This window comes from Ciconia boyciana, chromosome 1 (assembly GCF_034638445.1).
Source record: "Ciconia boyciana chromosome 1, ASM3463844v1, whole genome shotgun sequence".
NCBI lineage: Eukaryota > Metazoa > Chordata > Aves > Ciconiiformes > Ciconiidae > Ciconia > Ciconia boyciana.
This window is the reverse complement of record NC_132934.1, coordinates 192,895,421-192,919,529: the sequence shown is the minus strand read 5'-3', so window position 1 is coordinate 192,919,529 and position 24,109 is coordinate 192,895,421. Positions and strand designations below refer to the sequence as shown.

Genomic DNA, 24,109 nt, shown 5'->3' with positions numbered 1-24,109 from the left:
GGGTTCCAGCCCACACTCTGAATATCACTATATCCTCAGTCCCAACTTGTTTTAGACAATTTCTGTCCTAACCCTATTCTTGTGGCGAACTTGGCTTAGTGAGCCCCTTCAGCTTCCCCTTCCCTCATTAGCAACATTTCCTTTTTTCCATCCTTAACTGATTTGTCTCCTTCCCCATTCCCTTGTTGCAGCCTTTTTCCCGAGTCCATTGCTGTTCCACCCCCATTCCTCATGCAGTCTCGGTACTTTCCATCTTCCATTTCACTCTCCGGATTTCAATCTCAGTCCCAGATCAAGTCTCTTTTCTGTTTCTCCCCATTCTCCTTCTGTCCCAGTTTACTCCTTTTGTTTTTTCATCCCAGTTCAGCTTTTATCCCCACTGCAACGGCATGTATCAGGCTACACCTATACAAGTAAACTACACCGTGCCAGGTGTCCCACAGCTGCCTATCCCTGCTCCCAAAATATTTTTGGGCACAGTGTGGCAGTCAGTGCAGGTCAAGGACTACCTCCAACAGATAGTTTAGATGTAGCAAGCCTGCTTTGAAAGGCAGCTGAGAAGGGAGATGTAGGCATACAGATGTGACCAGTGCCATGTCTATCAACCTCAGAGCCAGAGAGCAGACTCTGGACTACGAAGACGTGTAGCGACCTTTATCCATGGCTCAAATCCACTGAAAGCATAGGAGAACTCCCTGCCAACAAGTTCTAGCATCCAACCCCACAAAGCTCAAAGATAGTAAATCTAGCCTTACTCCTGCATCTCTGAGGTGGAAGATATCAAGTATTTTGTTGGACTGACATATGCACAGTTGCTAAAGGAGACTGCTCAATAAGGAGAGAGTTACTGGAGAGTTTATCTGAAAAGTTTTGAAAATTTTTTTTTTAAATTATAAATTTAGCACCCCCCTTCCAAGCTTTGGCATCCAATTCAAAAGCAGAATTTTTTTAAAGAAGATGTCACCAGATGTTTACTTACCAGGCAGAAAATAATGCATGACCTAAGCCTCATCATTTGAAAAAGGTGAACTATTTTGGTTAAAATTTCAAATAAGCTCAATTTTAAGGTAAGAGGAAAATTTTAGGAATCTGCTTTTGAGAACTGGTTGGCAACTTTAATTAATTATAGGCAGAGCTATCATTGTCCAGGTTTGGTCAGGGAAATTCACTTTACAAAAACTGAGAAGCTGGTATTTTATTCTAGCAATGGCAACAAGGAGTCATGTGATTGATTCTGCAGAAGTAAGAGAGATGTATGTGGAATAGGCAAGAGAATAAAGCCTGTGAAAGCAAACTGAAGATACTTTTTGAGAATTTATTCCAACACTTCAATTTATAGAAAACTGAGGTAACCCTAACAGGAGCAAAACTCAACTCAATATTGCAGAAGAAATAAGAAAAATCACCAGTGAAATCATATGTGAAAGTACAACCATATACCATTCATTCTTTAAATCTGTGCAAATTTGTACATGTTTCCGAAAGAAAGATTGGCTTAGTTTGTTGGCAATCCACAACTGTTTTGAAAGCATTACTGAAACTTGTGTACTGTAACAGAGTATGACATTACTAAGACTCAAGACCCCTTCCTCCTCTCTGATCTCATTTGAAGCATGAGAACTTCAAATTGGCATTGCTAATGCACAGGCCTCCAATGTACATTGGGTCTCATTTTTGTATGCTCTGAATTAGCTTTCCATAGCCATTTCACTACAGATTTGTAGACGCCAAGGACTCCTACATGCAGTATTAATTAGTACATATGAACAAAACATATTTATAAAAGACAACATTTTAAAAAGAAATGTGTTTTCTCTTGGATCTTCTACAATCTGGAGATGATCTGCAGTTTGATCTCAGACAAACTACTTCAGCTTCAGAGAAAAACATTTGGAATGTCAAGAGACTACTGAAAGTTCTTAGAACAGCCTTATGAATGTTACTGTTGTAACTCAGTAAAACCCATTAATGTTTCCCATAACATTGAATCTAAACATGCATCAGCGTGAACCATGATTGATAATTCCAAGTTGCAATATGGCCATATATTTCCAGATACTACAGAAACAAACGGTTGTGGTTATTCACAACACAATATTGCACAATGTAGAATGGAGTGCCTCTTTTCAATATGTATAAGGAAATTCCAAAGGTATGATGAGACAAAAGCAGATATATTTATTTGAGTGAATTTATAAGACACGTTAAAGCTACTATTTAATAAAATAAAAACCTGATTACCAGATAAGAAAATCTTTTTGGAAATGCTTTCTCTTTTCAAAACATTGTACAAATTCCCTGCTGACAATCTTATAAAACATATACGTGCTGCAAAAATGAAACATACAACAGGAGCAATGAAGAATTACCTCAGCTTTCATCACCACTTCACTTGATTGAAACTGTTCTCATGTTCCATTAAGTTTAATAATATATTTGGAAAATGTAAATAACCTAATTACATTTTCTTGTTTCAAGCTGCCAGGCACCAGTCATATATCGCAGTCGTATAAAAAGAAGATCCCTGCCCATCTGCAGCCAGCTCCAAAAGGGAACTAACTTAGAACCTATGATTAATGAAGAAGAAAATCAGAAGGATGTTGTTAGAAAAAACGAGCATTGGCAAGACACACATTTAAGTAGTCATGAACGTCTGCATTCTGAGCACATTCAGCCTCACAACCTAGACCTTAACATTAGTAAAAATTTATGTTGCAAAAGTTATTGCTTTACAGTAATTTCCGTACCTTTCCATACATTATACTATAGGTGGGAGATTCCAGTTTAAAAGCAGCACAGTAATTCCATGTATGTCACAAGATGCATAGTCTTCTCTGCTACAAGGCTTGTTCAAGTAAATAGGAACCTTAACACCAATAATTAAGAAAACGATTTCTTAGAAACTTTGGAGAAGAGGACTACCGCATTGTCTTACAGCAATAATATGAACGTGCCAATCTTTGGTCAAGGTAAGGAACCCACACTATGAAACCAAGCCCTCTTCCGCCTCTGCTAACATTTGTGTTAGGTGCAATATACATGTGGAACTGCACTGAAAGAAAACATTTCTTTACTAGAAAAGCTGGCTTAGGATGTTCTCTACTTGCACTCTTCATCACCACTGCAGTTCATTATACTTTCTGTTGTTCAGGGGTTGTGTTGAGGAGAAGAGATTCAGATTAAAAAAATAAAAAAACATGAAAGGGAAAAAAACAAGGAACTGCATTTGATGGGAGGGAGGAAGTGAGCAGAAGCAAGCAGTACCTCTTAAGCTGGCTTTGCTATGAAGAAATATGTATGGAGCTATACTTTCCAGTAACCCAGTAACAGAGACCTCCCTATGCATCTGAAAGAACAACACATCTTAAGAGAGGGTGCCCTACAGGAGGCTTTAATAGGTGGACTGAGAGTTTTGGAAAGCAAGACACAGCGAAATGGAGTTGAATCAATGAACAACGTTGGTCAGACTTCCTGCACAGTGTTTTACAACTGCAATATTTTTATTAACATATTACAGCAAGAGGATGTGCCAAAGTAGTTCTTTGTCCTAGCAGTATAACTACCTACGTTTGCCTCCAGTGGGAGTGAAGAGTTTCTCCCCCTTGCTACCCCTTCACCTACTCTTCCTGTACCATGCCATGGCAGAAGGCTGGCAAGGACATGAAATTCAAAATTTGTATGGAAAGAAGGCTGTGCGTTATCGAAACTGGGTAAAATATGGGAAGACCCTCGGATATTTTATTCTGGATTGACACATAAGGAATCTTACAAGAATATAAACAATTTCCCTACCTTCAATTTCAGTCCAGTTGACAGCAACTTCTGCTATAGGTATTCTCAAGCGCTGAGCTATATAAAGAAGTTCCACATCAAATGCCCTGAAGAAGAACAGGAAATAGCAAATACAGTCACACTTATTTCCAAAAGAAAGATGGTGACACTGTTACTTAAATTCCTAGCCTGATTTAAGGAGGTTGGTGTTCAGTTATGAAGTTGATACCAATGCTCTACAGGTCAGATGCATGTGAAAGGGAAATTAATTTCCCTGACTGAACAGCTCAGAACATAACCAATATACAGACAACAATACTTCACTGCACCCTGTTTTTGAAGGTACAGGTCACGCTGTGTTGAGACCACTGCTCACTTTTCATTCTCCCACAATCATGATTTAAACATTTTTAAAGACCAGTCAAACGTGCAGTGGCAATCTACATCTCTAGTAGTTTCATCAAAGGGGACAACTACCTGCTGCGGCTTTACGCTAATCTGATGGTCTCTCCCTGTACTTTCTAAGTCAAGAATAAAGGCAGCAGCACAGAAGTGAGAAATGATTTATGTTACTGTGCATAACAGAACCTGAACAACAGTTGTACTTTACCTGGTGACCATTTTATGCACAACACAAAAACCCTCGAGACCTGTCTTTTTTGCTGGCACAATTGTTTGCAAGTTGTGCAGCAAAATGAACTGGGGAAGTGATTCCACTCTAAGTCAGCTGCTCCTCCCTGCCCAGTCTGTCCAAAGTACGCTTTAATTCTCTCAGTTCTCTGCACAGAAAATCGTTTCTGTGTTTCATTGTTGCAACTGCATGCTCAAGTGGGCCTTCTGGATCTGAGACACTGAGGTTTTTGATATTAGAAAAGTGTTTTGGCAACTAGAGCCTGTAACGCTCATGCAGAAATCAGCATATGAAACTACCAATAGCTACTATCGACAAGGGTGAATGCAAATCACAATTATGAAGATTCTGGTGATTTTGGTTAAATATCTTAGATTTATTGATTGCTGGGTCTTTTGTTTTCCCTCTTTGTAGTCTTCAAATGCCAGTAGGGGAGTTCTTGTTCCTTAAATGAGTTCTAGTAATTGGAATTTAAGCTAAACAGCCTCCCTTCCTCTCCTCCCCCAATAAAAAGCTTTTTAAAAATACTAGTCTGTATTGGAAAAAAATGTCAATGGCCATCCACATCTGATTTCTACTAGATTCAATACATATTCAAACACAGAGTTTTTTTTCCCAGGGAACCATACCTTGAGGGTTAAGGAACTGGAAACGTTTTAGCCAAGCTGTTGGTAAGGTTTCCAGTTTGAAGTCAGTGGAACAGATGTTCCAAACCAGCTTATATAGGTTTTGAAAATGCAGCTGTGAGGCAGCCATGTACAATTCAATACTAGTCCACATTTTCTCTCAATAACTTCATAAATTTAGAATCTCCTTAAATTCTCATTGCTAAGTCCAAGACAATTTTCTTTTGAAATGAAAAAATATATTTTGCCACTGGAGAAAATGTATGCAATAAAAAAAATAACATTATTCGTTCATGCTTCAAGGGTTGCTTGAATTGAAGTCATTGGTAATCCCATTTAACACTACAGAAAGGGTAGAAAGGGAAAGACAAGTGATCGAGAGCAGGCAAAAAGACCGATTGCTAGCCAAGTTCAGATGTTATTTCCTTCTACTTCAAGCCATCCTCTCCTTTTAAGCAGTGCAGTGCATTTCTGCAAAACTATTAATGAATGCAACAACAGAAGTCCACTTTTAAATGTGCGCTTATGTATGACACGTATATGTAGGTTCCCATTGAAGCACACCACAGCACGCTGGCTTCTGGTGAAATCATTACCAAACATGCATCAACCTGAACTCGCACTGTACGTGTACGTTACAGGAGAGCTACTGATAGCACTCTGGACAGCATTAAAACATGCAAAGGCATGTTTAAACAGAGGTTATCTACAGAGACTACAGTTATTGTGTGCAGAGAATTTAGAACCACTTTGTAAATCTGATTTTGATTAGGACACAGGCCTCTTAATTGTCACCAAAAAAGTGACAGGAATAAATGTTTTTTTTTTACCTCAGTGAACTGAATCTGCTCCAAGCAGCCTTGCCATTTCACTGTTTTCTTTAAATGAGGGTTGAATATTATTTTATTAATTATGCCATGGTCTCTTCTACTGAAGTTGTATTATTTATTTTTTTGCTGACATTTTACATTTGTAAGCCAAAACCCCCATGTATTCACCTTTGAATGTTTATGAGTCATGTATATTAAGACTAAATATAATTTTGTAATATTTACTACTTAACAAACTAAAAATCTTAAGAGACACAGAATAATTGTCTGATGAATTATACTATATGAGCTGCTCTAAAAACATTACTACATAAAGTATTAGCCTAGTGAACTAATAGTTATTTCCAACAATTCCTATGGACAACTGATTACTGGAATGTCAGCATATACATCACAGTACAACAACATTAAATAGTCTGCTGAACTACAGCACTCAAAGTAAAAGATTAAAAGCACAGGAATTAATCAGGTTGAACACTAATATTATTACCTGTGGTTGCCATTTGTGTAACAGTGAACATATCCTGAAATTTAAAAAAACTCTATTCAAAGCTGAAAGGAGAATGACTTCCATAGTATACCTTTTTTCTTCTCCTGTTCCTCACCACCTTTCAGTACGCCTCATACGCATACTAGAAAAATGAAACGGGGAATAGAGATTGCAGTGTATTCAATACACTGATAGTATTACATCCATACTGCAGATCACCTGATTCAGATGGTACAGAAGAATGATACAGAAGTTTCCACAGCCAGGATTTAAGTGTGGGTATGTTAGCTGGGGCCTACCCTAGAGGAGATCAAAGCAACACCAGTGGATGAGTTGGTGAGTGCTATAAGGGTGTTTTGACATGAAGCCATTTGTGACTAGTTAACATGTGAAATTCCCCACTCTTAGAAATAACAGGGAATTATTCACACCATGTACTTCACTGGATCCTGCTGCAGAGGGTGAAAGTAAGTGCCTCTGGGGAGGGGGGACACAGCTCAGAATACCTAAGTTTGGCTCCAGCCTGAATGAATTCAGGCTCCAATCTAAGCACCCAAAGTTAGACACCCAAAAATATATGGTGCAAACAACTTCACCATCTATTTCTAATAGTGGCTCCATTATGTGTTAATTAACACAAACATGAAGTATAAAATACAGAAAGAGGAAAACTTCTCCATGTGGTTGTGTTTACGCTAAGGAGTACTTTTGGTTAAGTTACAATTTAAGATAATGCTGGCTAAAATTCAGTTGAACACCAAGTTGGTAGCTGTTTAATTGAATTCAATCCTTTTAAACTGAACCCTTAAAATGCTTCAGCTTATAAAGTATCTATCCTGAAAAATTATTCTGTATTTTAAAATAGCACTAGGACTCTTATTTTTTTGCTGGTCCAATATTAAGTGTTTCAAATATCAAAATTAGGCCTTCAGTTACACTGTTTTAACTGAAATTTAGGACTTTTCTACACCCAAGATAACTCTTGTTCCAGCAAACTCTTAATGGGCAGAGAAAACTTTCAATGGTCAAAGGGGTCTAAGAATGAAATAGGATGTCAAGAGGGTTAGACTGTCAGTACTGCTCTACCTGTACTGGGGCTTTTGAAAGTCCACACGTCTGCCAGGAGCAGGACTTTTTACAAGACAAAACAGACACAGTTATAACAGCAAAATATTTTTGCATTGATTAGACATTAATAAACAATTCTACTTGTCATGCACAAAACCAGGAAAAACCAATTCATTCCACTGCTCATGGTGGTCTACAATGCCAAGGAAGTGGAAAAAAAATCCCTGTAGCAATACGAATGCTTGTTTTTCTGTAATTTTTATATAGAGACTCACATTTAGAGATTAGTGACAAACTGGAGAAACAAACAATTTTTTTTTATACTGAGCTTTTGAGTTTTAAATGTGAAACAGCATGGCTTGTTCAGTGCACAAGGCAATTTTTATAGACAAAAGTAATAGCAACAATTTGATCTAATCAGTGATCTGCTGACTTGTGCAATATTGTTATAAATTGCCACTTTACAAAAGTACGTCAATCAAACCAGGACTAGAACTATGTTTTGAATTTCCCCTCATTTTATCAATATTCCAGGTAGGACAGTATCCGCTGCTATGTCTAGTTCTCGTAGGTAAGGAAAGACATTTTCTGGCTGGAAGAAAATTTATGATTTTTTTTTTGTAGTCAGAAGAAATCAATGACCAAATTTAGGATAGGAAAATTCCGACACTGAGACCATTTAATTTTCCAGTTTTCCTCCTGTGCATTAAAATTTAACATAACCAGTCACATTTCTCAGGTCAAGACTGTAGATGCAGAACTAGAGCTTTTTTTGGAGCCTGAAAGTGAGTAATTCCAACTGTCTCTGTTATGTTTTTAAAATATTTCTTTTAATTTTCTTTTAAGTTTTAATTTAAAAAATGTGCTTCATCCATTTCTGAAAAATAGATTAGTGGTGTAATCAGATTCAGAACCTAAAACGCAAAGCATATGCTCTCTGTTCAAAAGGTTGCTCTCATTTCAAACTAATGTCAAAACTTTGCTATTTAGAAAGTAAATTTCAAGAATGTTTGGTTTGTACTTGTATATACACAGCCAGCTCTCCAAAGGACAGTCAAACAAAAAAGTCAACAAGAACACTCACACAAAAAAGCTAGTTTAGGATGTAAGCATTATTTCTTAGTATCAAATATACAAACAGTTTCCAGTATCTAATAATTTTCAAATGCTTTCTAAACTTTAGGGTTAGCTTAACAAAATATTCTAGGAAATATCTTGGTCTCTCTTTAAAAAGTATTACATGATCCTTATCACCATAATGATAAAACAGTATTTTTCCTTGTATATTTCAGTTTGCTTTTAAGATTTCATAAGTATAAGCATCTATAAATCAAATTCAGCACAGCAAGAAGAAAACTGTGGTCTGTTTTCTAGTATTTTTAACATTAAAGAGGTGATATTCAATTCAATGTCCATTGGAATAGAAAGAGTGTGAAGAAAGCAGAAAAAAGTCAAGGTCTAAGCAATTAGTTTTGCATTCTTAATGCAGCTGATACTGGGTTATTTCCTAATGATTAAACTAATATTGAAACTGTCTAAGATGCACATGAGATCATATAAAGGAAGATCTTGATGTTCTCCCTTTCTTTTTCATATGAAAGGTGAATATGGAAATGCAAGACTCCATTTTATTGGTAGTGCTGGTGAAACACTGAAAACACCATATGCACTTATTTTTGGTGTCTCTGATGGCTATTTAAGTACAGAAACTTTGAAATCTTTCAGCCTGTCCAACCTAGCAGCAGGATAGCTATGCTGTTTACACTGACATATCTATTACCAGAGTGTAAGATGTTCAGCTTCCAAAAAGGAGACTGTGCTCCTAACACTTGCTCTTGGACTGAGGTATGTTATCAGTCTGCTGAGACACATAGAAATAAAACCTGTATTATTTCTTGAGTATGTATTGCTCTGCATTTTGGAGCAGTATTGACAATATCCAGCACTTCAGGGCAGTCTCCTACTGCCCAGTGCTAATTCAGCACTGGTGCTCTCTTGTATACAAAGGCACTACTGGATTTCTTTATCAGAAGGGAAGAATTCCCTGGGCTTTTTGTCTACAGAAACAACTGGCACTGCCTATACAGCCCAGAAACTGAGCTGCCTTTGATACCAAATTGCTTCAGCAGTTTTTCTTCTAACTCACTACTTTCAGGATTTACTGAATAGTTTATCCTTTTGATGCAGTTGAGGCACCAGCAACCTGACACGTTTTTTCCTACATATTACTACGCTATGAATCGAATTTACCCTGCTGAACTTCAGTCACGTACAGTAGAGAGAACTCCTCCTGCACAAATTGTCCAGTCCCTTTATAGTCGAGGGCAGGAAACAGGCATCTGTTGGCTGCACTTCATCTCGCATATTTTAGGGGCCTATATTAGGATGAAATGAATTATACTCTAAAATTGTCCCTTCTATTGGTCTAAGAAGGGAGGCTAGATGACAAGGAGATGCACTCTAGGTGCGATGAAGCAAATCCTGTCCATTGTGTGTGTGTATTTATACGCTAACAAAGCAGTAAGCTTTAACAGTTCAGGGCAGGAATCATTACGTAGCCAGTTTTATAGTCATTTTATATTAACATCATGAGTAAATATGTTATTTATTAATGTTTAGTCTAAACATTTATTATGTCCTCACATAAGAATTCACTTAACACTGTAGTACATCAAAAAATCTGAGACTGACAAAACTTGAGCAGACAGGACAGATGAGGCTTCTGCAGAATCCAAATCTTGTTCATTCTCTTCAACAGCTCCCCACACATTCTGGTTCAGTAGCAGGGGAGCCCTCGACAGACTCAATGACTAGGGTGCTGGCTCTCAGACGGCTTTTATCCTATTAAATGCTGCTTGTTTGTTGAATGTTCCCCAGCACTCTCCTCCATTATTACCAGAATATCTGAGCACTGACCACACTGAACTGAATTCTTCTTTTAATACCTAACAGAGCTGCACTTCACTAATGGGATTTTAAGATTCAAAAAGAATCAAATAATTTCTTCAGATGTCAAATAGCCCCAATGCAGTGATGCAGAGGTGGTAATAAACCCAGATTTCAGAGCCTTTTGTCCAATATCAAGATAGTGGTTTCTCTGCCACCCCCTGCTGATGGTCTCAGTATGAGTAAGTTGTTCTGTGAGTCAGTTAGGGCCTCACCGTTGTTCCAAGTCAGCAGAAATATAATACTGACTACTATTTCTTCCTCTTACATCTTCATTCTCATGACATGTACAAAACCTCCATGGCACAACGTCTAAACAGTTTTTATTTTCCTTTTTACACACATGCTATGCAATGGAAAGATATCAGGGGCTAGTTTTGTTTAAAATAAGAACTTTCCATTATTGGGCTATTTCAGATTCTTACATTACCACATACAAAGCAATCCAATATGTGGTTCTATGGGATTAATGTTTGATGTCCCTGTATCATTTCCTACTGCAATTATCCCAACTGTCTGTACACCACAGACATTTCACTTACAACTACCGTCTCCTTTAATATACCCACTTTCCCCACATGCCCATCTCCCAGTTTTCTTTCCAGATCTTATGAATATTAACTGGGAAAGGGACAGTACTCTGTTTTGTGCACTGAAACGTTAGCTTCCAGTTACACAAGCTGAATGGCTATCTATGAAGCTGTTGATAAGCAACTTTTGAGTCCATACTGTAGTTTTTTCTTCAGCAGCGGCAATAATCTGAGTTTCTCTCCTCTACTGGGGTTTCAGTTGCCACAAAACTTGCCAAAGCTTTCCATCTTGACATCTCTACTCTTCTGTCAGATTTAATTGAAATTAGCCAGTAAGTATGAAAATAAAGGCCGGGAAGTACAGGGATGGCCTGAAGGACAGATGAGGATAAAAGCAGACAATATATTTCCTGTTTTGGCAGAAAATTAAACAAAATAAAAACCCCCTATTGTTGTTTTAGGCAAAGTTGTGACTTGGAAGTAGCTGAAGAGCTGTTTATTGGAATAATTTGAGTTATTCTTTTTTTGACTAACAAAACAACATTCTTCATCACTAACCAGTAAATTTCACACAAATAGGAAAACACTTAGGGGATTAGTTTATGGATTACTGTAAATAAAAGAGCAAGACTAGAAGGCTAATTTTATAGCAGCACATATAAGCACAATGAATTAACATACCAAGACCTGAAGATCCGGTGTCTTCCACACCAGCAATATAATTATTATAAAATAAGTTAGCAATATCCCTTTTTCACTGCCTCTATTCCTGGATAATGGGGTACAGATGACAGTGCACAGCACAATTATTTTTATTCTTTCGTTCCTTTGTTGCTAGAGAATCTGAGTAGCAGGAGAAAGCTTGTTGAGATTTTTTTTTAATAAAAACCTGAACACTTCACATAATATGTCCACCCAATAAGTACAATTATATTAAAAATCTTCTGTTTACAACAGAATAAGATTGAAGATTGCATTTTTACATATTAAACTGATTATCCTCATTCATTTATTTCAGTATGTCTTCTTGAAGCCCTTCATTTAGGGAATGAAGTTAAATAGGATAATTTTGAGATGTGCACTTCTGGGCTATGCATACATGTTTAACCATGTATTTAGAAAATTCCTGTATATGAAATTTACAGAACTCTATAGATCAAGTTTGGTTTTGGAAGTAGCAGCAGAAATCATGTTTCTGGTTCAGCTGTAGTTTTCGTTAGGGCAATAAGCAAACCACTCAGCTAGGAAAGTGATTTTGTGAACACTGACTGCTCACAATTACAGATTCAATTGAACAGAAGCTCCATGTTCTGTGTCAGATTTGTGCACCCAAACACTACCTTTGCAACTCCATTCTGGAGGAGCAATATAGCTCAACTATCACTGCCAAAGCTCAACCTAAAACTAGATGTACTAGAATTGACTAGGACTGCGGGATTACACACATTTTCGTATGAGAACATTGTTCAGTAATCCTGTTCCCTGTAAGCAAGCAGTAGCCCGTGAGAGATTTTCTTGGATGAAGACAACAGTTTGAAAGATTTGATTACACTTAATTAAGCCTGGGGACTGTCACCACCCTTTTCAGCAATAATTGTAGTGTAGGAAATTACAGTATTTGTGCAGAAAAAGTGTTTCAGTCCCATAGCAGCAGTCATGACTATCACTCTCATAAGGGAACTGTTCTAGCTAAATCATAATGAAAGAGAGCTCTAAAGTAATTCAAAGACTATGCATCATTTTCTACTGTCTTACATCAATAAGATCTATCAGTAGCTCTCTCATGAAATATTCTAGCAAGAAAATAAGTTAAGAGTAGGTATTTCCTTTGACTTTGCGCCTTCAGTGATTACAAACATCAGATACGGATTTTAGGTAAAATGTTTTGGTTAAGCAGCACTGAATTGTGAGGCTGTAATGCATAAAAATAGACTGATAAAAATTTTGAATAGGATTAATAACTCTTAACTTTCCATATCATAATAAGAGCTTCTCTTCATTTTTTACTCTGCTTGCATGGCTCATATCTGTAAAAGGAGAGAGGACTCTCAGAAATAGGGAGTGGATTACAACACAATCAAAAATTGTTTGTTTGGGATTTATTTTAGAGGTGAAGAGGGAAGAGAAGAGTTCTTGGGATTTTCTTTTTGTTTGCTTCCCTAATTAATTACCAGTTGCTCTGACAAGGCAAGACCGAAATGTCCTACTTCTCAGTATTACACAACTCTTTCTATACCACATGCCAAAGTAAAATGGACTTGCAAGGAGTCAAGGAGTCAATTGTTGCCGCTCAAAATCTCAGCAATGTAGTCTTAAAATCCTTCTTGCAGTTTATGCTGGATGCTCTCTTAAAATTAAAACTTAGTAAGCCCATCTGTTCCCCTTCTCCCTATCATCACGAGTAGAAATAATAAAATTAAATACTCAACTATTTCCTAACGTATATCTTAATAATAAGATAGAATTCCTAGCGAATAACAGGATATTTTTGCATAACAAGGAATCTAAATTGCCAAGCAAGTAGAACTATAATTGGTTAAACTGGGCAGCTAGGATTTATACACAGACATCACATGCTTCATAGTAGCTGCAATATTGAAATTGCTTTGTCAAAACCATGTTCAATTAGAAAACAACAACAACAAAAGAAATAATTTACCAGCGTTCTATATGAAGAGTTGAGAAGGTCCGCGAGGCAGCTTCTCTGGTTAAAAGTTTAAATCCGCACTGTGTGTCCCTAATCTCTTTGACGCAGAGAAACCATACAAGGAAGTGGAACCCATACATAAGAAGAGTTCGAAAGTAAGAGCGCTGTGGACAGAAGGCAAGAAGTTAGACAGTTTCATTTCAGCGATGAGTGAAGTGTTTGAACAGGCTGGCTTACAGGACAATAATCCTGTTTCATGATAGCTTTCAAAGTTTGTAAACTGTTTTTGTTTTGCACCGGAATAAAACCAGAACTTTTCAATTGTTACAGTGAAACAAAATTACAGCTGAAAAGGAAAGACTTGCCAGTCAAGTGTCAGGACGCTGGCCTAGGATATGAGAAGTCCAAGTTCTTTTTTCTGCTTTCCCTAATTCAGAGCAGCTTTTCATTCTGGATAATGCTTTATTAAGTGTAGCAGGAACCTTCAAGACAGCTCCTGAACAACTAGAACTCTGATCCACAAACAGCTTCTGAACTCACTGCCAGTCTTAAGCTCAATTTAGGTGATTGTATCTAAGACTGCAAGCCAAATACCATGCAAAATCTTTAGAAGCCAACAATTTAACTGGCAAGCATCTCTGGGTGATAAGAGATACCTTTAAGGCTAATGATTTCAAACCTAACTTGAAATATTAGAAGATGCTCAGCTTATTATGTAATAGCCTTTGGCTTAAGGAAATTCAAATTAATAGCTTGTGCCTCTCAGAAAAGTGCTCTAGCCCTAGGTTAATGGTGGATCTGGTGTGGATTCTTTGGCTCTTTTGGTGAAGGTGAACCACTGTGTTACCAAGAACACAAGGCTACTAGTCCCAAAAAGGAAGCTCTAAGAGGCTGTATGACAGTCAGCCAGTGAAACTGTGTACTGACTTCACAAAGAGGAGTTCATGGGTTACGTTCATCACTCCCAGGACTTTTATGCATGTCATACTAGGGATTCATTAAAGTACATTAACAATTCTGGGGGCAGAACAGAATTCTTAATGTCTTGAGACTGAATTTAACAGGGAAATTCTGGTCTTAATAATAAATCCCATATGGCTGCTTCTCACAGCTTCATTCTACTGTTTTAGATGCCACTAAGCCCAGAGAGAAATTCCAACTTCTCAAGGATCGTTCTGCAATTTTTTTATACCTATTGCACTACACAACAGTCTCTTCCCAATGTGGTAAAGGCAGTCTTTCCTTTCCAGTTTAGGGACAGCTGGGTGACGAAAAGGGCTACATATTTCAAACAGAGCAGTACTACCTAACCAGTTGGTGATTCCTTTATCAAAAAGTCAGAAATATGGGGAGAAACAGGAAGCAAAGGATGGACACATCCTAGAAATTGTACTTTCACATTAAAATATAAAGTCCTGTTCCAATTCCTCTCCTTCATGTAGCAAGACCTTCAAAGATGAAAAGAAATATGAAGGCACTCAAGAAAGTTTATCTATATTCAGTATCTGATCACACAATGAAGCATTTTTTCTGGGCTCAAATTTATCAGCTACATGGTCTCCATGTAGTAGCAACATTTCCAGGATACACTGGCTGCACAGATAACAAATAACTGCAAACGGTATATTCTGTACTACAAGCATGCAAGTACCATGTCAAAGATCTATCCTAATTTCTGATAATGATGAAGGTTTTGGATTTGTTTTTTTTGTGAGGATGCTAACATACACACAGCAGTATTTACAAGAATTCTTTCCAGTGAGCCACTCCAATAGTATCTGATAAACCAGGAGAAAACAATTAAAGATCTACCAGGGGCTGAACATTACCAGTGTAACTTCTTTTGAACTTTTGTAACTATTTTAGTTGTGTATATATTTTAGAATCATTTCAAGTATTAAACATCAGTATAAACAAAGCTTACTCTTCAGAACATTCAACATGATGAGCACATCCAATGATGCTGCAACAATTAGTCCAGCAATGCGTCTGTTGCAATACAAGTTCCATGCCTGTGCTTTGTCAACTACTGTCTGCCAAGACATCAGAAAACCAGATGCAAGATAAGACTGTGCGCTTATGCATCACTGTTTATTCCACAAGAGCCACACACAGAACAGTACTGTCTGTGTGTTCAAAACTGAAAAATTTTACTATGAGTAATACAGAAAAATTACAGTATTTTTCCACAAATTAAGATACTCTTCAAACGGTTTGCTGCTAATTATCCCTAACTCATTTTAAACACGTTTCAAGATCTGCAGATCAAGCTCTTGCACTGGAAGGGAATAAATAAAAATGCAGTCATCAGTTGCCTTCCACTCCAGTAACCAGTACTGGTTACTAGCTACCAATTCTGTCAGGGATTAGAAGCTCTGCTTGTAAGATGTTCTCAACTAGGAAAATTAAATCCATAAATTAGAACACCAACTGACACCAGTTCAAAGTGTCTGAAATCTAGAACACATCCTTTGCATATGATGGAGCACATGCTACACTTATGAAAAGCTTTTCTTATTTTTTAGCTTTCATTCTTTTACAAATATTGATTATTTAGTTGTAAAATCTGTAGAGCGGAATCAAATAATGGAGGTATTTGAGTATTAGTACACAGCAGGAAATGGAAACAAACCTTTGCTATTGAGTCCTTCTCCAGATGAGCTCTAGAACCACAGGAAATAGCCATCTGGTTCTGCACAGGAATACAAATTAAAGAGTTATTACTTAAACTAACATTTTCTGAATCAGTGGAATCTTGTGCTGAGAACTGTATAATAAAAAACTTCAAAGCAGTATACTTTTCTGCTTCCTGTAGCTACACTGTTTCTACTGCTGGATTCTGAGGCTGAAATCAGTCTTTTCTACAATTAACAGATCATCTAAAGTTTATTACATTTTGCATACGGTGCATACAAATTGCTGCAATTTATTAAGGTCTGGTTTAGCTTACATTGTTCCTCTGAGGTATGCATACAGTAAATGTGTTAAACAGCACAGATAAGCATTCAGCATTCCTGGGCACTTAATGTTATAAAGTATGTTTTCCCTAAATATTGCACTGTGGAAGGGATAACAGAAGAAAGTACTTGTTGCACTGATGTACCTTTAAACAAATAAAATGCCATGGTATCAGCCAAAAATATAATCTCAAATTAAATCAAAAGACGTGATCAAAACAAAAGGTTTAAAATTATTCTCATGCTACTACGTCTCACATGAAATCTCTCAAATCTACTATATTTGAGAGTGTGGGACTCATGCTGGAGAACCAGCAGCTGCTGCTGCCTTGGTAGTGCAGAGCACCAGGGAAACACCGCTGCACGGCAGCTCCCACACTTGTGGTCCTGCACTCGTAGACTGCGACACTTCACGCAGGCGCATCCGTCACAGCTCCCGCTGGAAGGCTGCACATTGCTTCTGGCACTTTGGGAAACTAGCTACAAGTACCTCACTGTTCTGCATTTAAGCACTAGGTTAATGAAAATAAACCTCAGTTCTTTCAAGTCAAGCACCCAACAGAGAATGACTATGCAGGGAGGAGCTCTTGTTCCACAGGTTTTTGAATTTTTATTTACAATAAAAGTTCTTCAAAATACTGTCATTAAACTAACCACTCTGAGAAAAGAGAACCTCTATAAAATAGGGTGAAATTAATATGCATCCTTAAAGGTATATAGGATGACATCAGATAAAAAGAAAATACAAAATGGGTAACAAAGAAAAAATCATTTTTTAACTGAGTAGGCAACACATGGTATTTATACAGAGTAGAACAACTTCAAAGAAAGAATGGTAAATAGAACATTATGTACTGCATTGAAATAGGCACAGTGAATGCAGAGGAGGTAGGAACTCTGTGGAACCTACCTTCTAACAGCCCATTCTTGCAGCTTCTAAGCATACACCTAGGTCTTCCGACTTACACCTAGATCTTCAACCAGATCTCAAAAAACTCAAGTTGAAGAGAATTATAAAAATCAATCTGTACGCATGTGTATTAAACTAAAATAATCAGAATTTATACTTACAGGCCATGGCTGAAGATTTTTTAGACCTTCTTCTACTTTTTCAATATCTGCAAATTTTGTAGCTCCATCTGCATCAGCCATAAGAATTTTTTTCCCCCGAGAACTAAAGACACCCTGCAATCAAAATAGTCAATAAAAATCAACACCTTTGAAATCAGTATTTGTCTTAAACTAGCTGCAAGACACTGCAAAACCCTAATGTAGTAACTAGAACAGTGGTATCTCAAAGATTCAACACAATAGGTGAGTCTTAATATTCTGCTACTAACAACAACTTATCAATTTATATTGTAATAACATCTAGGGACTTCACACACTGAGTAGTGTCCCACAGCAACAGACAATGCATGAACACAAAAGGTTAACAATCCTTCTCCAGAGAAGCTTGCAAACTAAAAGCTTTACAAACCAAAATCCCGAGAGACAACAAGTTGCTACAGTCAGCTACAGAGCGAAGCACAAAGAAGCAGTGATTAGCAGCTGCCACTGCACTGGAAAGCTTTTCTTTGTCATTTGAGCTATGGAAAGGAGGATGCAGTGCTATTTTTTCCTAACACTGTTTCAAGAGAACTCAAGAGGTAATTTTAAATTAGTTTTGAGAAGTAAGTCTTACGTCACAGTTATCACTGCAAAACATTTGTGATGCACGACTCGCAGCTTGTTTTGCCATATTCTTGGTCAGATATCTGACAATTTTTGAAGGGGTCTAGACAGGAAAACAATTAGCTGTGGGTTTGTCAGAAGTACTGTCATAACCAAGGGAATTTGGGAATACCTGTCAAGGAAGTAGTACTAAATACATCCACTCTACACTCTGCAGTGCAAAAATATATCACACAGAGAATCGTTCTCCTTCTCTTGGAATAACTTCAAAATTATGTCCCTTACAAAAGCTCCATATGTTCTAATTTAACGTACTCTCCATTTGCTATAGTTACTCATGTTTCATTAAAAAAATAATAAATTGACATATTAAAGATAGAGCTTAAAATACACATAAAGACAGTCACTGATAACCCATAAACGATACCACCCTTTTTCATAAAAGTAAGGTGTCTTTCATCTTAGGAAAAAATGTTGCTTCTAAATGTGTAACAGCTATTTTATTTTTAGAACATGATGATTTTGTGATAATAGCTATGTGAAAATTAGTATGTGAAAGCATAAATTGTGCTGGTTCTACTATCGAGTGTGGGTGATAGCAGTGGACTTCAGTAAACAGAAACTTTGCTGGATGAGAGTGTTTGTTCATTAGCCATTTTTAAAACCACAACTATGAGCTGGAAAGCAATGTTTGCAAATTTAGCTGTATTTTCTCTACAAAAGCTTCACTTTAATCTGTAAAGGCTTTTTTTTTGTTTGTTTGGTTGTTTTTAAGCGCAAGCCTATTTCTAAGTGGAACTAACAGGAACACGAAATTCAAATCTAACTTTTTTTTCTTTTGAATTCTCATATAAAAAAATTCTTTGTTATTGATCTTCCTGGCAAGAAAATACTGTCTCCAAGATCTAAAATAAACTTATTTTGAAAAGAGTTTTTGCCTTAATTTATAGAACCTGTATTCAGTTTTCTGATAATCGTGTTGTTAATGTATTGAATTCAAAATGTCAATCAGCACAGCTCTATCTTCTGCATATTTGGGCACAAATAGTTCAGACAGAGAAGGAGATGAAAGTATCAATTACCATCCTGACTGCTCCTCCTTTCCCTCGATTTTTTACCAAAGAAAGCACTCGCACTTTGTCGCTTCCATATTTCTTGCAGTACTTCATTGCAACCTGATAGACACACAAAAAACCAGCATAAAACAAAAACAGGAATCAAGGTAGAAGTTTACATTTGCTCACCCTTTTTTAAAAAAAAAAATAATAGCACAGAGCTACAACCACTTCAGTCAGCACAAATACATTGCCAGTGTTTGCTGGAGTCTGTTTGGGAAAATAAAAACCAGTTCACAGTCAACACAAGAAGACTGAAGAAGCTAGTAATGTTCAATAAGAACAGGATATTCCCCTGAGCAATTCTAAACCCCATTCACCCAAGTCCAAAAAACTCAATACTAATATAATTTATGTCATACTATTACAGGCCTTTTATACCAACACCAATAGTTAATCAAAGAAAAAATAATTTTCTACTACTGCTACCTATTTCTCACTTGTCTTGTTGCTATCTGTGGTTTTAAACAAAAATTCAGTGATCTAAAATCCCATTCACACTGCAGGGATATGCAAATTTTGTTCCACGTTGTACGTTTTGTTTCAAGAGAAAGCATGAGTTTTCGCCTCTAATTTTTTTCTAAAGGTTGTGTCAAGTCCTTGTAAGTCCAGAGGTACACGGCCATAGCGTGCTCAGTTAGAAATTGTGCTAGAAGGAATGCAAAGCAGTCAAAAAATATATACGAACCATCCTTCTTGGACAAGCTTAAGGGAAGTAAATGAAAAAGCAGCATTCATTTTAGTAGCTAACTCAAACATCTTCCAAACAGTAGTAAAAAACCCCTCAAGTTGGACAGCCTTCCTTTCCAGTGACATACGTCAAAGTCAAAGCAGAAGAATGCAGAACTATTTTCAAAATACTACTACTAGCACGGGGATTTTTAAATGAACAATGCCATGAAGGGTGTGGGAAAGAGATATACAATGTCAGCTGTTCTGTCAATCGCAGTATAAATCAGCTATTTTAAAAGGCTTTTTAGCTTCCTCAAGTTCATATTCACATCATTATGCACATGTAGAATATTTTGTAAGAAATTTCTTGAAGTTAAGATTAGAAATTTTAGAATATCAGCTGCAGGAAAATGCCTGTCACAGCTACCAATCAAGAATACCAGTATTTGCAAAAGAATTATATGTGTATGCATGTGTGTATGTGACATCCACAACACATACAGGACAATGACAGAAAGTATTCAGAAACGTGAATTTTAATTGTCAACTACTTCAAGTACCAAAATATAAATGCAAATCATTGTTATATTCCACAAATGCAGTACAAAAATCCATACCTCTGATTACTTGGTAAGACACTTCTTTTTCTTACCTTTGTAGTTTGATCTTTACTACCATCATCAACCACTATTACTTCATAAGTGAATGAAGGGTCTTGTTTCTTGAAAATAAAAACAGAAATAATGCATTTCATCCAATTTCTTAAGTAGGTAGTAGGTCTTTTAAACATCAGCATTCTTTTCTCCCTAGCAGTTTTTAACTCATTCACAGTTGCTAACAGACACCAGTATGATGTACTAGATTTGTTAAGATGGCATAATTAAATAATTTTGCCATATTTGATGTGTGTTCCATTACATCGGCTTGTCATAGTTTTCCTCAGCTACCATCTAGAACTGAAAAATCAATTTAGTTGTATCAATTTAGTTGTAAAAGATGAAAGCTCAGAAGAACATCACTGTTAAGAAAACCTAAACAAAACAAAACCCACAAACCTTCACAATGGGCTTCTTACCCAGAGAACAAATCCTAATGAAGAATAGATGCTTAAGAAACTTGTTGGAACAAACCAGGATTAAGTTTAGAAAGCTCAATGTATGGTTAATCCTTAATCTCTGTCTTGGAGAGATATCATGCATCCAAAGAGTTTTCATCATACAGTAGTATATTAAATTTTTACTTAATTTAAAAATACCTTCCAGCATTCAATCTAAAAATAAATGATAAGAGACAGAAGTGTTACTTCTAAGTGGCTAAGTAATACTGTTTTAATGTACACCAAAATAACAAAGTTAATAGATCACTGACTTATTATACATAATACATAGAAGAATAATGAATTTTGAACGCAAAACGAAAATACCTGTCTTTTTTCTAGATAATCCAAAGCTTCATCCATCATAAGAGGTACTAGAGAAAAGGTGGAGGAGGTCAGGTTAGTAGATTGTAACAGGCAAAGCACCAAAAGCACCAAAAAGCACCTGCACAAGCAAGCTGAAAACAACCACAAAGCAAAGCTGAGCAAATTGCCTCTTTCATACAACACTACCTTCAGTAAACAAGCTTAGCACCTGCAACTCTAAGTCCTGTCCTTTCTGAATGCAAAAAGAACACTGAAGAAAATCACACATGTGAGACAGCATAAAAACATTTATTCTGAAGATAAGAACCAACTTTCCATTTTGAAATACACAATTTGCTACACAATATTAAAGGAAAAAAAATAATCATTTTCCATGACTGACCCTGCAAACCAGCACTGACTTTATCTATTTAAGAAAGCTGACAGAAAAGGCAACAAGAGAAATTCCTAACACTAGTCAGTAACATGCCTTCTTTTACTAAGGCTGCTGGCCATGATGCTTCAGCCAAAAAACAGGCACTCCTTTTGCAGCTGATTTATCTGCAGGTTAGAAAGACATTCAATGTTATGGTTGTCTTTGCAGTATATGTTAATTCCTGAACACACCTCAGGTGATTATTCTATCTCCAGAGAGATGGACAACTAAACAAAAATCACATGAAGCATATTAACACCTTGCTTACTGAAAACAGGTGGATGAGAACCAGGACTGAGGAATGCACTGGACTTGAGAAAGGGCCAGGCCTACCTTGTGTCCAGATACACTGTATTTGTCAACATCTCTCTTAATGGAATCCCAAACAGCTCAGTATTTTCACTCACCAAGAAAAGGAATGACAACGTGTGCTACCATGTCAACCCCAAGTACAGCTTTAGAGCTTGATTATTTCTATTGCATCTGAAAGCCTTCCCTTTTTAGTATCACGTACTCATATATATGGCCAAGTCAAACAGAAACCCATGAGATCATCCTTTTTTCTGCTTGTCTGAAGCTGCTGCTGTTGTTTAGAGAGTGCGATGCTCTCAAATCAATTTTAAGTCTTTTGCTATTTCTTGCCTTAAAGCATTTACAGGGGCAATGAGCAGCCATTCTGCTGGACTTCATTAAAATAAAGAGGATTCTTACAACTGCCCATGCTATTTTTAGCAGCAGAAATCAAGTTACACAGTGTCTTAATTTTGAAATTCAATGTACTTGGACTGTTTTCTGGAAACTGTGTCCAAAATCAGATCCGTAATCTGGTCTGCCAGAATCTACTGCTAACATAAACTGACCTCTGCATTATTAGAGTAACAACAGATAGATTTTCTTCTTTTTCTCAAAGCAAGAAAAATCTTACACCGATCTTCCTCATTGTATGAAGGCACAACAACAGAGAGTTCCCTTGTAGGGGGATCATGTATACTTGGTACAGATTTTTTCCTGCCTTCAGCATTTACAAAGAATTTCTCTTCTTCATGTCGGTGAAAGGTTGGCATTTTTCTGGCAGTTACATGAGCAATCATACAAATCTGTCATGAAAAAGAAAAAGAAATGAGAAAAATAATTGAGCATTCTATTAAAGGTTTACCTAGCTGTTGAATGTGCTACAAGGGACAACCAACTATATTTCAGTAATGAGGTGCATCAACGGTGCAGTACTTCATCTACTGACCAAATCACACAGGACCAAAACCTTCCCATGCCACTTGATTACTCCATTTCACCTACTCTGACCACTGTCAGCATCATTGGCTTGTTGCTGCTTTCAACTGCAAAGCATGTAGAAGCCTCCAAACTTGTGGTCCAAGCCCCAGTGCCCCTTCCCCAAGTAATCTCTACCACACAAGCTGCTGCTGCCTTTGATGCTGTACAGAGCCACTGAAACCAATGGCACTATACATGAACAGTCAGCCATATGTGCTTGCAAAACTGAGGCTCTGATCATTTCTATGCATGGGTAAAATATATCTGTAAAACTTGGCTTTTGGAGTACTTTTACTTGGGATCACCATATACATGGTACTGTTGATGGGCACCAGATTTTCACTTTCCAGGTGTCAAACTTCTCAAACTTGCATGGTATTTCAGTCACTCAGAAACACACAGGACTCCCAAGCGGTTACCGTGAAAGCACGTTACCAGGATATTTTACAAGACGTACTATACAGATGAAATGCTCCATTTTCACCTCATTTGCAAGGCGTTTCACCCCACGCCTTGCAAAAACACATTCCCCGCATAAAACCACGCACAAACACAGCCCCAGCAGCTGCTGCAGAAACGGAGCCATGTGCGACCCGCGCTGCCGGCCAGCCCGGGCCAGCCCTGCCGCTTCCGCGGCCGGGTCCCAGGGCCCGCTGCAGGCCGCCAAACCTCCCTCGGCAGGCCCAGGGCCGGGCAGCGCCCCTGCCCCACACAGCGGGGTCGGGGATGGGGACAGAGCGGCCCCACGTACCGCCCCCGCCCTGGAGGCCCTCCGGGCCCACGGTGACCGCGGCGCGGCTCTCACCAGGACAAGGAGGAGGGCGGCCAGGGCTGCCAGCACCGCCACGACTTCGGGCAGGGGCAGCGGGAGCGCCATAGCCCGCAGCCGGCGGAGGGCAGCGGCGCGGGGCGGGCGGCGCCCTATAGCGCAGCGACAGCGACGCGGAAGCGAGCACCTCAGCGCCCGCCGCCAAGAGGGGCCGCTCCGCCCGGCGAGCGGCGCTGGAAGCCGCGGCCGCCCCCCGGCGGCAGGAGCCCGCCA

The 24,109-nt window shown here is 37.9% G+C and overlaps 1 protein-coding gene across 3 annotated transcripts; it reads right to left on the bottom strand.

The window, feature by feature from the left end:
- Positions 1 to 1,301: 1,301 nt before the first annotated feature.
- Positions 1,302 to 24,054, bottom strand: ALG5 (ALG5 dolichyl-phosphate beta-glucosyltransferase). 3 transcript variants are annotated; one of them, XM_072850351.1, is made up of 10 exons: positions 23,873 to 24,054; positions 22,721 to 22,892; positions 21,381 to 21,427; positions 20,610 to 20,678; positions 19,253 to 19,345; positions 17,568 to 17,681; positions 16,172 to 16,231; positions 13,552 to 13,703; positions 3,793 to 3,878; positions 1,302 to 2,567 (listed from the first exon to the last, which is right to left on the bottom strand). In XM_072850351.1, the coding sequence occupies exons 1-10, from the start codon at positions 23,942 to 23,944 to the stop codon at positions 2,455 to 2,457; spliced, it is 978 nt and encodes a 325-aa protein (XP_072706452.1). In that variant the 5' UTR covers positions 23,945 to 24,054; the 3' UTR covers positions 1,302 to 2,454. The 3 variants fall into 3 exon arrangements, with proteins under 3 accessions (XP_072706452.1, XP_072706453.1, XP_072706454.1); XM_072850352.1 differs by lacking the exon at positions 23,873 to 24,054 and having other exon boundaries at positions 22,723 to 22,863; XM_072850353.1 differs by lacking the exons at positions 1,302 to 2,567; positions 3,793 to 3,878 and adding an exon at positions 10,001 to 11,263.
- Between the last annotated feature and the right edge of the window lie 55 nt (positions 24,055 to 24,109).